This window comes from Orbicella faveolata, unplaced genomic scaffold (assembly GCF_042242905.1).
Source record: "Orbicella faveolata isolate gen_17 unplaced genomic scaffold, um_ofav_v1 contig_27, whole genome shotgun sequence".
Classification (NCBI taxonomy): domain Eukaryota; kingdom Metazoa; phylum Cnidaria; class Anthozoa; order Scleractinia; family Merulinidae; genus Orbicella; species Orbicella faveolata.
Window position 1 is genome coordinate 5,301,760 of NW_028301555.1, and position 15,312 is coordinate 5,317,071.

General features: G+C 38.5%; 2 protein-coding genes across 7 annotated transcripts; both read left to right on the forward strand.

Moving 5' to 3' along the window:
• The first annotated feature begins 416 nt into the window (after positions 1 to 416).
• LOC110059024 (uncharacterized) lies at positions 417 to 5,522 on the forward strand. 5 transcript variants are annotated; one of them, XM_089296616.1, is made up of 4 exons: positions 417 to 655; positions 3,231 to 3,302; positions 3,391 to 3,735; positions 4,756 to 5,522. In XM_089296616.1, exons 1-4 carry the CDS (start codon positions 550 to 552, stop codon positions 5,376 to 5,378), a joined length of 1,146 nt encoding a protein of 381 aa, XP_089152742.1. In that variant the 5' UTR covers positions 417 to 549; the 3' UTR covers positions 5,379 to 5,522. The 5 variants fall into 5 exon arrangements, with proteins under 5 accessions (XP_089152742.1, XP_089152744.1, XP_089152745.1 ...); XM_089296618.1 differs by having other exon boundaries at positions 418 to 655; positions 3,231 to 3,290; XM_089296615.1 differs by lacking the exon at positions 417 to 655 and adding an exon at positions 1,756 to 1,876.
• A 2,756-nt stretch (positions 5,523 to 8,278) lies between these two features.
• Positions 8,279 to 12,040, forward strand: LOC110059023 (uncharacterized). Of its 2 annotated transcripts, XM_089296635.1 has the most exons (4): positions 8,288 to 8,584; positions 10,138 to 10,209; positions 10,298 to 10,639; positions 11,317 to 12,040. In XM_089296635.1, the coding sequence occupies exons 1-4, from the start codon at positions 8,482 to 8,484 to the stop codon at positions 11,919 to 11,921; spliced, it is 1,122 nt and encodes a 373-aa protein (XP_089152761.1). In that variant the 5' UTR covers positions 8,288 to 8,481; the 3' UTR covers positions 11,922 to 12,040. The 2 variants fall into 2 exon arrangements, with proteins under 2 accessions (XP_089152762.1, XP_089152761.1); XM_089296636.1 differs by lacking the exon at positions 10,138 to 10,209 and having other exon boundaries at positions 8,279 to 8,584.
• Positions 12,041 to 15,312: the final 3,272 nt, after the last annotated feature.

Consider the following 15,312-nt stretch of genomic DNA (forward strand, 5'->3'; position numbering starts at 1 on the left):
TAGGCTGAGCCAAATATAATCGGATGATATATATATAACCATAGATACATTTTGGCTTTATCGCTTTGTCTTGTTAGTGATGAATCGAAACTGTATTAATTAGTCAGAAACATACCTTTGTCCTTTCATTGAAGATGTAGATCAATATAATTGATGCAATGTATATTTTTCCCGACAGTCGGTTAAATTCAAATCAATGCGGGCGCAAAAGATGAAACAGAAATGATTTTAAAACTGAGTCAGTGTTCATATAATTTACTCAGAGATACACTTCAATGGAGCTTCCACTGTTTGTCTTGAAATGAAACTGTATAGCTTAAAAGGTTCCTTTGTCCGTTAATTGAAGACGTTGTCTGATGTAGTAAAACAACCCGCTTTTAATTATTTGAAGTTAATTTTTTATAAAGTAGCTACAAAATTTATTTCATGGCTTTAGATGTAGTGAATTTCACACTAATTTGAAAAAATAATTTAATTTTTTAACATTCTGGTTTGATAACTGGGTCATAACTGCTTAAGATTCTTGTCTCATACAACTCTGAGGTCAAGATGGAGGCAATCGTTGTGAAAATTCTGCTTTTCCTGCTAATTATTGGACTTATAGCGTCCAATGTTGTGGATGGAAGCCGGCCAATGCACATAAACAACACAAATGGTAAGAAACGAAAATGTTTACTTTTACAAACTCAAGCATTTTTGAAGTTAAAATATTGAAATAAGCTTATCTCTTTTTCGGTAGGGAACTGGTTAAAAGAGCTAGAAATGAAAATAAGATACGTCTAATGGTTTTTTAACAAGTAAATTGCACATTCATTTGACTAACTTTCTGAACTCTCAAACCGAGAGGATAACTTCTTTGATACATGTGCAAGACCTTTTCCCTATAAGTCTAAATCTACTAGGGCTTTATCACGAATGCCGTTCCCTTATTGGCTACGCTACTCCCAATCCATTTTGTTGTAGATAGTGAGTAGCCTAGCGGTGTGCTGTTGTTAACAAAATGACGATAACTTCTTTGGGTTTTCAAAGTGTCTGCGAAGACGATTTAGGCTCGTTAACTTTCAAAATCGTAAACAGCATCTGGACCAGTGAATATTTTTAAATATTCAGGTTTGTTAAATTTAGTTACGTTACTGCAGCTTTCTTTAAATCAGAAAGCAAAAGAATAAGAACGAAAATAATGGTGATTGTGGTTAGCTTCGTAAAAATCTGCGTCACTTCGAGTAAAATCATAGTCGGAAAATTAAGAACAAGCCTGCGCTAAACACTCATTCAGATATCACTTTTCCGTGAGACCTAATGACTGAAAAGATTCTTTAGTGCCTTTTTAACGTAAGTCTGCCTTTATAGGTCATAAAACCTGCTTCTCTGTAGGTTCTTATCATTGAAATTGTTTTTCTTCTATTGCAAGTGGGTTACAGTTAAAACAGTGTAAAGTGCAGATTGCTTTGGATGACTGAAAATTAAAACATCAAATTAGAATGCAAAAAGTCTAAAAGTCTAAAATGTGTAAGGCACGTTAAAAGGCCATTAGTTGAAACGGTTACTAGATTGCACATTAGAGAGCGTGTTTTGAATTGTGAGGAATGAATTGAGTTGCCTCCATTCTGTCTGACGACATCCCGTATACTACCGTGTGATTGGTCAATCAGTTCAACCGCGGTAACCGTCCATGAAGACGTTTTGGACACAAATAACTTGGGCTAAATTTTTCTCATTCGCCTTAGACGACTGGTTAAGAATCGTCTCTCACTTAACTCTGAAGTCAAGATGGGGTCATTTGCTGTGAAAAGTGTGCTTTTCCTGCTAATTTTTGGACTGATAGCGTCCAATGTTGTGGATGGAAGCCGGCCAATGCCAAAGAAGAACAAAAATGGTAAGAAATGAAAATATTTACTTTTGAAAACTCAAGCATGTTTGAAGTTAAAAAAAATTCAAATGAGCCTTTTTCTGCAGTGGGAAACTGGATTTTACGTTTAAAAGAGTTAGAAATTAAGGACTTTATGATTTTTGAACCAGTAAATTCGCACTCATTTGAAATGTAAACTTTCTGAATTCTCAAACCCAACGCAACAGATTCTTTGATAGATGAATTATATTTATTCCATACTATAACATCACATTTAACTTCCATGTAAGAATATGAAATATATAATTTAATTCTTTGAAATCGATTAGAAACTGTCATGCAGTATTTAAACTTAAATTGTCGACATTTACTTTCAAAATCATAAACAGCCTCCCGACCATTGAATAGTTAAACAAACAAATCTGGCATATTGATGCGATGCGCCTCTATTTTTTTTTACGTTACTGAAGCATAATCAAAAAGCAAACAAAAGAATGAAAATAAATGTGATTGTTATTCGTAAAAACTGTGTCACTTAGCGAAAAAATCCCAGTATGAAAAAATTAAAAGACAAGCTTGGGCTAAGCACCCATTCAAATATCACTTTCCCTTGACACCTAATAACTGAAACAACAACACCAACAACAACTTTATTTGTACCCAGCCAGAAATTAGAAATTAGATGAACAGAAATAAGTTAAAATAAAAAGAGTACATGGCTTCCCGAAATAACCTTAATGGGCTAATAGGACTGGGCAGCCATCCTTACTGATTTAAAGTGATTATTTATTTGGGTCAAATAAGAAGAGAAAATAAGAAAAAGACATGCAGGAGCGCACACACACACAACACACACACACACTAAGACTAATTACACATACAGCTGCAGATTGAGAGAAAAATAGTTGGATAACACAATGTACTAGTTATATAGAGAGTTACAGAAAAGAATCGTTTTGTCTTTTTAACGAAGTCTTCCTTTATAGCTTGTAAAATCTGCTTCTATGTAGAGGAAATACATTCAGTAGGCTCTACCCTCACAATTATTTTCCTTTTCTGCAAGGTGGGTAAGAATTAAAACACGAGTGCTTTGAGACACAAGAAGAGCACGAGTTTGTCAGTCGCATGAGATTAGTAAGTTTCAATCTATCGGTAAAATTAGGTCGTTCTGTTCAGTTCGTCAGTTATGTTATACCATTTGATATCTTATTTGTCAACCAGGCGAGGAAGACCATGAGCACAGCAGTAAGACCAGCACTTACAAACACGGTAGCCAAGATGGCACTGTGATTGGTCAGTTTCTGATCCATCGGTAAAGTTAGATCGTTGTGTTCAGTACGTCAGTTATGTTATAACTTTTGATATCTTATTTGTCAACTAGGTAAGGAGAACCCTGAACACAGCAGTGAGAACAGCACCTACAAAGACTTCGTCCAAGATGGTACTGTGATTGGTCAGTTTTCGATCAGTCGGTAAAGTTAGGTCGTTCTGTTCAGTTCGTCAGTTATGTTATAACTTTTGATATCTTATTTGTCAACTAGGTAAAGAGGACCATGAGCACGGCAGTAAGAACAGCACTTACAAGGACTACGACCAAGATAACACGGAGGTTCGAGCAGTTGGCCCCCAGATGGTTTTTAATAATCCTAACCAGCCATGCTACACTCAGTTCTTTGTAGGTGTAGTTGGAGCCCCACCAATAGGTCTGCGAGCTGGTCAGGTTAATTTACGGTATATCTGCCAAACGTACCATCACCAGACTTACTATGCCACGATGTTTGACGAGCAACGCGGTATTGCTGTGTTTTCAGCCTATACATTGACACAAGCAAATGTGAATTTTCATCCGAATCGACGAGCATGGTGGCGACGAACACATGCAAACGGTAACTACAGCTTATAGCGACTTTTAAAATAAGACAGTCACCGTTATAATTGGCAAGAGATTATCTTGAAATTAGGTAATCATCTGAAGGTTAGTTAAGGTAGGCAAATTCTGCAAACGATAACGCAAGGGCCCACCAAGAGGGAGCTTCTTATCCCAGTTTCTGTAACATGAAGCAACTAGGAGTATTTCTACTCCCCCTTGATGGGATGCCATTTATACACCTGGGAAGAGAGAGGCACTGTGAGAGTTTTAAAAGTGTCTTGCCCGAAAACAGAACACAATGTCCTCAGCCAGGGCTCGAACCCGGGCCTCTCGATCCGGAGACAAGCCCACTAACCATGATTTTACCGCGCCTCCCACAAAGGTTAACCTACGGATGAGCAGAGTGGGATAGTTTTCCGACCCTAATTTTTTTTCTAGAGGATTCTACTTAAGCTACTGCCATTTTAGTGGCTGCTCATTCAGGTCTTAGACAATTTTTTGGCGAGAATAGATTGCCAAGGTAAGGAAATAAGACGACAAGAAAAAAAATCCGAAATAGTGACTGTCTTGGATGCTTTCTTGGCTAAAGTCACACCCCAGCAACGTCATGAACTTACTGCAAGTTGGGATTTCTTACCACACCGTGTTCATTTGCTATTTTCAATGACCCTATAATTTTCCGGAGGGGGTACTCCCCACATCGGACTATACGATGATGCTCCGCCCACTAGGGGTACATTTTTACGGGCCTAGGGGTACATAAAAGGGATTTCATTAGTGAGGAAAGTTGAAAAGGTGGGGGGAAATTACAATATAAAACAGTGCCGTGCAGTGCAGTGCAGTACTGTAAAACACAATTTAAGGTAACGCAATACAATACAAGATAACATACTAGTGATCCTTCATTTACAATATGATTTGTCAGTCGGTCGGTCAGCTTGCCTCTGTGTCTATATGTCACTATCGTGCCACTCTGAGATAAACCGTTTAGATGTAACACTAACATTTTAACATTTATTTCAATCTTTAACTAAAGATGTCGCTCCACAAGGAAGTAGACAAATATATCTACATCAGCCATATGACAGGGGTCATCTCGTACCAGGAGCAACTTACTCCAACACCGTAGACAGATTTCGTTCCACTTTCGTGTACACCAACGCTGTACCACAACGCCCATCTTTCAACAGAGGATATTGGGCCCGATTTGAGGGGAGAATTCGGGTTTATGCTCAACAGTGCACGCAGGGACCTCAACCTGGAACTTTGTATCTAATAACCGGCACTGCATTTGGTCACATTCAGAACAACCCTCCGGGATACAACCCACAAGTACACATCAACAACCTGGGTCCAGCTGGAAATTTCCCCGCTATAAATATTCCTAACTCGATGTGGACCGCTGGCTGCTGTGTGCATCCAAACGGTGTCGAGAGCTTCGCAGTGATTGGAAACAACCTGCAAAAGGTTCCCAATCAACCTGAGGTAACTTTAACACAGCAAATCACAGTGGCACGACTGCAACTGATTCTTGCGGTTGATGAAGATAACCTAGGCCAACATATCAACGGACCAAATGTCGACCTGTTCCCTGGAGATGCCGATTGCTCCAAAGTAAACAACAACCTGCCGGCTCTTCCTCCATGGAATGGACGCTAGGTCTGAATAAAAGAAAAAAACATATAGCATCAACAGTAAGAGAATGTCTATACTTAAAAATACAAATGCAAATTAATAAGAAACAAGGGAGTAATGTGGCATAAAAAATCAATAAAGACAACGAAAAAGAGAGATTGAAAGTAACTTGTCTTTCATTTGATGAGTATCTTTGTTTAAGATGTCAACAATATAATCAGATCATGTTAGTCGTTTACACCTGATTTTTTTAGTCGTTTACACCTGATTTTGCATGAATGACATATCTGTCGTTTTTGATAGTTATTACAAAAAGACAAGTAAAAAAGTCTGTTTTATTGAGCTAAATTGGATTCATGCTTAATGCGTTCCCTAAACTGCACAGTCTCAAGATGAAGAAGAAAACGTTCACAAAAAAATACGTTCCCCTAAAAATATGTTCCCTAAAATTATGTTACCTTAAAAATACGTTCCCAAAAGCAAATTCTCTCTAAAATACGTTCCCCAAAAATACATGCATGTACGTTGCTTCCAAAAAAATTGTCAAACGCGTTCTCGAAAATCCACTCTCCACAAAAGTACGATATCTAAGACAACACATTCCTAAAAAAACATTACCGTAGAAACGTTCCCCCAAAATATGTTATCAAAGGAACGTTGCCCTAAAACTTCATTCCGCAAAGTATGCATGCATAAAAAAAAAGAACATGCGCTCCTTACTAAAAATACACTTCCCTAAAAACACGTTCCCCAAAATACTTCCCTCTCTCTAGTTACGGTAGCCCAAAACATAAGACTTCGTGGAATACAGATGGCTGACGGTGTAAAATGATGATTATGTTGCAATTTTAAAAATTAGCAACACCTGCTCTGACAAGGAAGTAGGCAGCTGCAGACAAGTCAGGAATTTCATCTTCGATTCACGTGCTCAGATAGGTACGCAACTTGGTATAGCGAACGGGTCATTTCGCTATTTATGTGCGTTGGCTGTTGGGCTGGCGTTACATATCTTCGCTACACAGTGCTGACGAGTCCCAAGAAGGGCGAAACAGCTGTCCACTGTTGCGATCCTGCTTTATCGGTTCTTGTCATGTCGGTGTCTCGAAACGTAGTATCAGCCTTGCAGTCCATTGTTTGTCTTCAGATTCAATCAATTCTCCAGTCGTTTTAAGCAGTTTTGGAGATAAACGACGTAATGTTTACGATATTTGTCACGGCTACAACCGAACCGACAGATGACCGACAGATCACCATTTGTCGGCCGACTGTCGGTCGACTGTCAGCCGACAATTGCCCAACTGTCAGCCGACAATTACTCTACAGCCGGCCGACAACTGCACGACAGACGGCCAACAGTCAGCCGACTGTTGGCTATCTGTCGGTCATCCTTCATGCTGCGTACGTTGAAACCTTTTCACTTTCTGAAACCACGTTATAAAAGCGGTAGTGTAGTTTTCTTCGTCTATTAACGTGTCATAAACATGACAGAAGGGTGGAAATAATATTCACCCTGAATATTTAATTAACCTACAATCGCTTTTTCACTTTCCACGAAAAGCAGGTTAAATTCGACGTTAAAACCTTTTGGCCTTTTGAAAAAAAATCCTTTTGATTTGAGCTTTTCCATTTATGCTTTTCCATGAGCGTTCGACAGTGTTTGGTAGTTTTTTCGTTTATCGGCGGGTCATAAACATGAAAAAAGGGCGGAAATTATGCTTAGACTACACATGAATGTTTACCAAACATTGTTGACGAGGATTGTTGCCGAGGTGTCAACGTAGTTTAGCCTGCTTTCCTTTTTAAGTTAAAGTGCCATTGTAGGTTAAATGTAATTTCCACCTTTATCATATTTCGTGCTTACAACACGCTAATAGATGGAGAAAACTACTTATTAATAGTTTCAAAAACTTAAAAGGTATCAACTGAAATTAGTTTAACCAGTCTGTTTTCGATAAAATGCCATTTTAGTCCATGCATAATTCCGAAAGCTTAAATGGAAAAGCTTAAATTTAAAGCTGTTTTTAGAGTGGTTTCAAAAGGTTCCAAGCTTTCAACATGGTTTTTAACCTTTTTTTTTTTTTAAAGTTAAAATGCAATTGTAGGTTAAATGTTATGTACACCCTTCTTTCATATTTGTGACACGTTAATAGACGAAGAAAACTACACTACTGAAATACTATTGGGCGCTCATGGAATAGCTTAAATTAAGTGGGTTAAAAGGTTAAAAGGTTTCAAAGTAGTTTAACCTGCTTTCATTTTAATTAACGAATAAAGAAGCCTCGACTGTGCTCTGTTCTGTTGTAGAGCAAGCAGGAAGCGGTAGAGCACGAAAGAAGTGTAGGGGAAAACACGAGACGTAGTCGAGTGTTTTTCTTGAGTGCTCTACCGCTTCCTGCGTGCTTCACATCAGAACAGAGCCAGACAGTCGAGGCTTCTTTATTTGTTTTATGATAAAGAATCCAGCTGAATTCGGCTGAGTGTTCACACCTAACTTTATTTTCAAGCGACTAAAAGTGGCGTCAGCGTGCTCTGTTCTCAAAGGGGTTGTTTAATTTGGGTCAAATTTGTCAAAATTCCGAAGCAAAAATTTGAAAGCCAGCATTACCGTCATCAACCTGTGCTCTGTTCTCTGATAAAGCACTCAAATCAAAACGCGTTATATGGAAACTTTATTGTAAAGTTCAGTAAAATATCGTTGAAGTCTAAATATATAATTTCTACCTTTCTCTAATGTTAATTTCACGTTAAAAGACCGGTATAAAACCACTGAATACTATTGAACGTTCAGGGAAAGGCTTAAAAGCTTGTTTTTTTAGGTTCTTTCAAAAGGTTAAAACATGTCAATGAAATGTGACCTGCCTCTCTTTTCACTTCAGTAAAATGCCATAATTTAGACGACATTTTCCCACCTTCTTTAATGGTTATGGTATTTAAAAGACGAAGGAAACTGACCTTTCTTATTGAATATTGTCAAACGTTCATGGTTTTGGCTGGTGGATTTCACATGCACTGGAGAAAATATTTTGCATATCTGAAGCATGAAGTGCTCTGTAATGGAACTGGATACTCCATTTGATGGAAAACCACAAATAATTCTTTCATAAGTGATTTTCGAGTCCGATTTGCTATGAAGGGTTTTGTTGTGAAGATTTTATTATCTCTGCTTTTTATTGCACTGGTGACGTCAAGTATTGTGGCGGAAAGCCGATTGCATAAGGAATACAAGAGTGGTAAGAAAACAAGGAAATGATATATTTGTCTTTTCCTACCGCCAGAAACATGCGTTGATCATAAAAACACCATTTATTGACTATCTTACTTCAAAACTCGGCCTGTGTTTACCATTCGGAAAAAACCAACAAAAGATGAACTACCTAAATTTTTAGAGCTGAAGATCGTTTTCAGTTTTGATATCACCGAGGTCTGAAATTTATTACTGAAAAACACGACCTGAAAAAATCGTTCAGTTCTTAAAGAAACAAGTCTGGTTCAAAGAACACTTTGGCAAACACTACACAGTTACATGTAACTTACATACTTATTCTTGCGAGAACATGAATAAAAGCACTGATATAACTTTGCTATGAGAACGTATTAAGAACCGTTTCTTTGTAATGTCTTGGAATTTCACCGGTGGTAAAACTACCTGGGTCCGTTTAAAGTTAAGGTTATAATTTATGTTACGGGGTTGATGAATTTAAACTTAACCGGCGAAACAAATTGAAATTGATCTAAACTTTATTTGTTTTACAGTGAAACCTGTATTAAGCGGACCCCATATTAAGCGGGCACCAGCTTAAGTTCCGCTTAATACAGGTTTCACTGTACTAATTTGGAAGTCTTTCAAACAAAAGCTTAGCTTTTTAAAGATACGTTCAATGCGATAGACTGGGTTCGTAGTTCGAGTTCGCGGTCGAACATCGGTTAAGGTGGCCGAACACAGTTTTCAAGAGCCTATACCTAATTCACCATTATTTTAAAGCTATTTATGCTTTGGCGCCCGTTTTTTGCAAGAGTCGAGGTTAACCACAGAAAAGTTTATTCTCGCATTTTGGCTAAGGTGTGTGCTGCTGCCATGGCAACGGGGTTGGTTAAAAACAAGGCTTAAAAAATGGTTTTTGTTTATTTAAAAAAAAATCCAGTCGTTAGATTTTTTTCATCTTTTGCTCACTACGAATTGACATTAAATCCCTTCTGTCAACACTGTTCTAATAAAATTTTGACATAGGCGATTTTCGTAATTCACCGTAAATCGTTTTCACCGCATGTTCTGTATTATTAAAAATTCTCTATGTCAAAATTCAGATTTTTTGTGATAGATCATTCACGTGGCTTCTGAACTATTTTTTTGCCAAATTTCTTGAAATTCTAACGACTGTATCGTCAGAAATCGGCAAGTTTCTGCAAAGGCAATCGGTCTCAATTTTTCGAGCAACTGCGCATGCGCTGCATTTAACTGGGCTTTTTTCGGTAACAAAGAAAAAGCTGAGAATTGCTGGGTTCTTTGCGTCGTTACTTTTTCTAACATATCTTTGTAATAAAAGACTAAAGCCATCAATACACTGCGTTCAATAATAGAGAAAAATAGCACAGATAGTGCTGGTGTTGACTAACTAAAATGATCGCTCTATTGACGGCATGTTTGTTTTTGCAATCCTTGTGCGCGCTCTCAATTGCATCAACGAAAGCGCGCGCGAAAACTGTGTTCGGCCACCTGAAGCCAGGTCGTTCTGTTCAGTTTGTCGGTTACGTTATAACGTTTGATATCTTATTTTTCAATTAGGCGAGGAGGACCATGATCACAGCGATAAGACAAGCACTCATAAACACCGCAACCAAGACGGGACTGTGATTGGTCAGTTTTCCATCATTTGGTAAAGTTAGGTTGTTCTGTTCAGTACGTCAGTTATGTTATAACTTTTCATATCTTATTTCTCAACTAGGCGAGGAAGACCATGAGCGCAGCAGTAAGACTAGCTCTTACAAAGACTACAACCAAGATGACGCGGAGGTTCGAGCAGTTGGCCCCCAGATGGTTTTTAATAATCCTAACCAGCCATGCTACACTCAATTCTTTGCAGGTGGACAACAACCAACAGGTCTCCGAACTGGCCAAAACTTACAGAATATAAGGTACATCTGCCAAATGGTGAATCAGCAGACTTACTATGGGACCATGTTTGACCAAGCTCTCGGTATTGCTGTGTTTTCGGCCTATACGTTAACTCAAGCAAACGCGAATTTTCCGAATCGACCACGACCTACACGATGGACACAAACGCCAGGTAGCCACAGCTTAGCGATTTATAAAATAAGACAGTGACGATCACAATTAGGTAATTCACTGAAGGTTAATCCACGGACAAACAATGGGAGATAGCTGTCGGCTATCCCAAGGGGCACTTCCCAATTTTTTTGACGGGGCTGTGCGGCCGGAAACTTGAAACCTGTACTCTATTTCAGACTAAAATCTGTGATTTTCCATACTCAGTCTCAGACCTGAGCGAAACATCAATACCTCATTTCAGACCTCTATAAAAATTGCACGAGTTTAATTAATATATGACCGCAGCTGACATGAAATGGCTTCTATAAACATTTGAAAAGGGCTACAAATTTGCCAATGTTGATGCGGAAAAAAGAAAGTTGGGATGTTTCACTATATGTGTTCATTTGCAATTTTCATTTGCCCTATTACTTTTCGAAGGGGGGTGGTCGGTCGGTTTGCCATTTTGCGTGTGTCTGTCTGTCTGTGTGTCTCTCTGTTTCTCTGTGTGTGGGTCGGTCGGTCGGTCGATTCGCCCTAAGTTTATTTTCTGTCTTTCTATCTGTCTGTCTGTCTGTCTGTCTGTTTTTCTGTCTGTATGTATCTCTGTATGTCTGTTGGCGTGCTCTACCACTCAGAAAAACTGTTTACATGTAACACTAACATTGTAACATTGATTTCAATCTTAAACTAAAGGTATCTTGAAACAAGGAAGCGATGCAATATACCTACACCAGCAATTTGACAAAGGTCATCTCGTCCCAGGAGCAACCTACAGCAACACCCAAGACAGCTTACTTTCCACCTTTGTCTACACCAACGCTGTTCCGCAACGCCCAACTTTCAACCGTGGTCAGTGGTCCCGGTTTGAGAGGAGAATACGAGTTTATGCTCAACAATGCACGCAGGGACCCCAACCTGGAACTTTGTATCTGATAACCGGTACTGCATTCGGTCACATTCAGAACAACCCTTTGCCCTACAACCCACAAGTACCAATCAACCAATTGGGTCCAGCTGGTAATAATCCTGCTATAGATATTCCCAACTCCATGTGGACTGCTGGCTGCTGTGTGCATCCAAACGGTATTGAGAGCTTTGCAGTGATTGGAAACAACCTGCCAAATCGGAACCAAATATTGACACAGCAAATTTCCGTGGCACGTCTACAAGATATTCTTGAGGACGATGTCAATAATCGCAATATCGGCGGACCAAATGTCGACCTGTTCCCGGGAAATGGAGCTTGCTCCAATGTAATCAACAATCTGCCAAATCTACCTCAAGGAATTGGAGGCTAGCACTGAATAACAGAAACAGTTGGAGAACATACTAGAAAATACACGTGCAAAATAATATATATATAAAAAACAATTAGGTAATGTGTCATAGTAAATTAATAAAGACAATTTAAAAGAGAGATTGAAATTAACTCGTCTTTAATCAATCCCGTTCCCAGAGTCTTCGTTCCCCTTGACCAGCGGTCGGAAAACGAGAGCTCTGGGAGCAACCATTTTGAAATAACCGAATTCTGCCCATCCGGTTTCACTGCGCAGTCTGCATCTATGGCGCATGCCTGAAATGGTTGCTCCCAGAGCTCTCGTTTTCCGACCGCTGGTCAAGGGGAACGAAGACTCTGGGAACGAGATTGGTGTTTAATCTGAAGAGTATCTTTGCTTGAGATGTCAACAATACAGTAAAGTCAAGTTAGTCTTTACACGTAATTTTGCAGAAATAACATTTTGGAAATGTCTAAGGTGTTTCTGGACCATAGCAAGCATTTTTAATCAGCAATCAGCATGTGAACAGTCTTCCCTTAATCGATCGTATTTCTAAAAGTAAATGATATTTCCATGGAAACGATAAACAAAAAAATTGAAAATCGTAAAACATGAACTTTACTCGAGACAAACATACAGAATTTTTTATTCTTGCATATTTTACTTACCATGCACCATAGTTTAAGGCATTGCTATTAGCTTCTTCATATACTTCATATCATAATGGATATCCATTCTTTATAATAATGTTGAAAGTGGCGTGATGAATGTGGGTTTCATGACTAATTGCTTTAAAGTCTCTCGGGGTGTCCGTCAAGGGTGTCACCGCTCTGAGTCCTCTTTTGTTTGTGTTAGCTGTTGAAATGCTAGCCTTCACGCCAAAACCAACTCTGCCGGCCGCGCGGCATTGAACTCTCAAGTGAAGAGAACGCTAAGATCTTACAGTTTGCGGATGATGCAACCCTGATTCTTGAAGATACCACGTCACTTAGAAATGCCATATAGTCAATTCGTTTGGAGTATTGTCCGGTTGGCGGTCGCGGGACCTGACGCTCTTTGGAAGAACTATGCTAGCAAGATCTCTAGGTTTGTCTCAACTAATCTATACTGTCTAATCTATACTGCCTTCTGTTCCAGAAACAGTAATACAACAAAACCAAAGTAAACTGTTTGCTTTTCTATGGAAGAATAGCAGAGATAAGATTAAGCGACAGGTTCTGTTCCATCCCTTATCTAAGGGTGGGCTAAGCTTTCCCTGCTTCAGGATTGTTATAAAAGCGCTACGTCTCAGTTGGATAAGTAGACTCTTAAACAACATTCAGGACATCTGGACGGCAATCCCTAATTACTACTTCGATAAACATGGCGAACTCCTTTTTCTTCTAAACTGTAACTACGGTGTCGACAAACTAGGCAGAAAAATCCCCCTCTTTCTTTTTTTAAAATAATATTCTTATAGCAAAACGAAAGGTGTATTGGCGATAAAAATACATCACATAGTTTAAGTTAATAATATCATTTTATGCCATATTTTTAACTATAAAAGCACATGGCAAAGACTTTTACAGCTAAATCAAAAAAGGGCAAATGCAGACTTAAGAATATTATCTGACTTGCGTTGAGTATGGAGTTATAATTGGCCCATAACTTTTGCCCTCGACACAATCTTGGCTACTATAATAGATTAGATAACTATAGACTAGGTAGCCAGGGTAGTACATATACAGCTATATAGCCGTCATGTTGAGGCTATTTGTCGAAAGCTGCAAGAGGAAGAGGAAGAAGAAGAAGAAGAAGAAGAAGAAGAAGAAGCAGAAGCAGCAGCAGCAGCAGAAGAAGAAGAAGAAGAAGAAGAAGATTAATTAAATTTCTTAACTACCAGGTAATAGCAAGTCGTACTTTTCTGTTTGAAATGTCTTTGTCAGTAAGACAATAAGGCCATACCTATTAATTCACAGCACACACAATACTGAGTATCTTTTTCATCTAGTTTTGATCCAGTCGTTTCCTGGTGCCTTGCTCTCAAAGTTTTCTTTGATTGTTTTTTTCTTAATTTCCTTCAAGAATTCAGGCCATTTTTTGAGAATAGTGCACAGTTTAAGGCCGCTCAATTCAAAATGAAGGTAGGTCATTTAACACATATTTTGAAATACACTTCAAGGTTCTAATGTGGAAACGGACGAAAGAGTTTCTTTTAAGGGAAACATGCGAATGATTCTTATAGTCAATTGAACAAAATTGTAACTTTAATATATAAGGAATCTTTAATAAGCAGAAGAGTGAATACATCAATAAAACTATTCCCAAATTCAGAGAAATTCAAGTCTGACCTGTTATGTCTTTTAACTGAGAATTTTGCCTGCATTTATTGTTTCGTGATCGCTGGCTCCAAGTCAATCTTCCTGAATCAGGTTATGATAGGCACTTCGTTTACCTGCATGCCGACACTTGTGATGAAAGGTAAAGTCTGCATACGAGCCATTTGCTAAATGATATTCTGTGTACGGCGCACCTCTCCCCTATTGTTTTCGCTCGCTCCCCTATTTTTTGATGAAGTATCATTTTGAGGAATGTAGTTTTAGGGAAACGTATCTTTGATAAAACAGTTTTGGGGGAACGTTGTTATGGAAACGTTTTTTTAAGAACGTATTCTTTTAGATAATCTACTTTTAGGGAGTGGGTATTTTGGTGTACGTATCGAGAACGTGTTTTATATTGTTTGGGGCAACGTACATGTATTTTTCAGGGAGGGTTTTTGGTGAAAGTATTTTACGGGAACGTGTTTTTGCAGAGAACGTAGATTTTGGGAACATATTTCTTAGGAAACTTAATTTTGGGGAGCACTTTCTTACGGAAACGTATCTTTGGCAACGTTTTCTTTTCTTCTTAAGAACGTGTTTTTAGGGAACGTTTAGTCCAGGAAAACAAATTCAGACTTTTTATTTGCCCTTTTGTAATGCCTGTTAAAAACGACAAAATGTCATTCATGCAACATTAGGTGAAAAGACTAAGTTGACTTGACTCGACCGTACTGTTGACATCTTAAAGAAAAGCACAGTTTTTTTTCAAAACTTTCTTTCTTCTACATAATTATGTCCAATAGACCTATCATAGTTTCTAACGAGCAACATTTGGCTCGATGAAGGATTTTGTGCATTTTTGGTTAACCCTTTGACCCCCACGGACGTATATACACGTACTGAGTGGTCGTGCTCTTTGTACCACTTGTGACGTCATCAATTTAAATGTCACCTGATATTTTTAATAAGCAGATAGTAGAGCTAGGATAGATCTATCCGCAAAACGGTCAGTTTTGGATATCGACTACATTCTGACGTAGCAAATTGAAAAACAACGTCATCAGTTTTGGTGCAAAAATGGTGGTAAAATAGCCCACTATACCTATAATTGA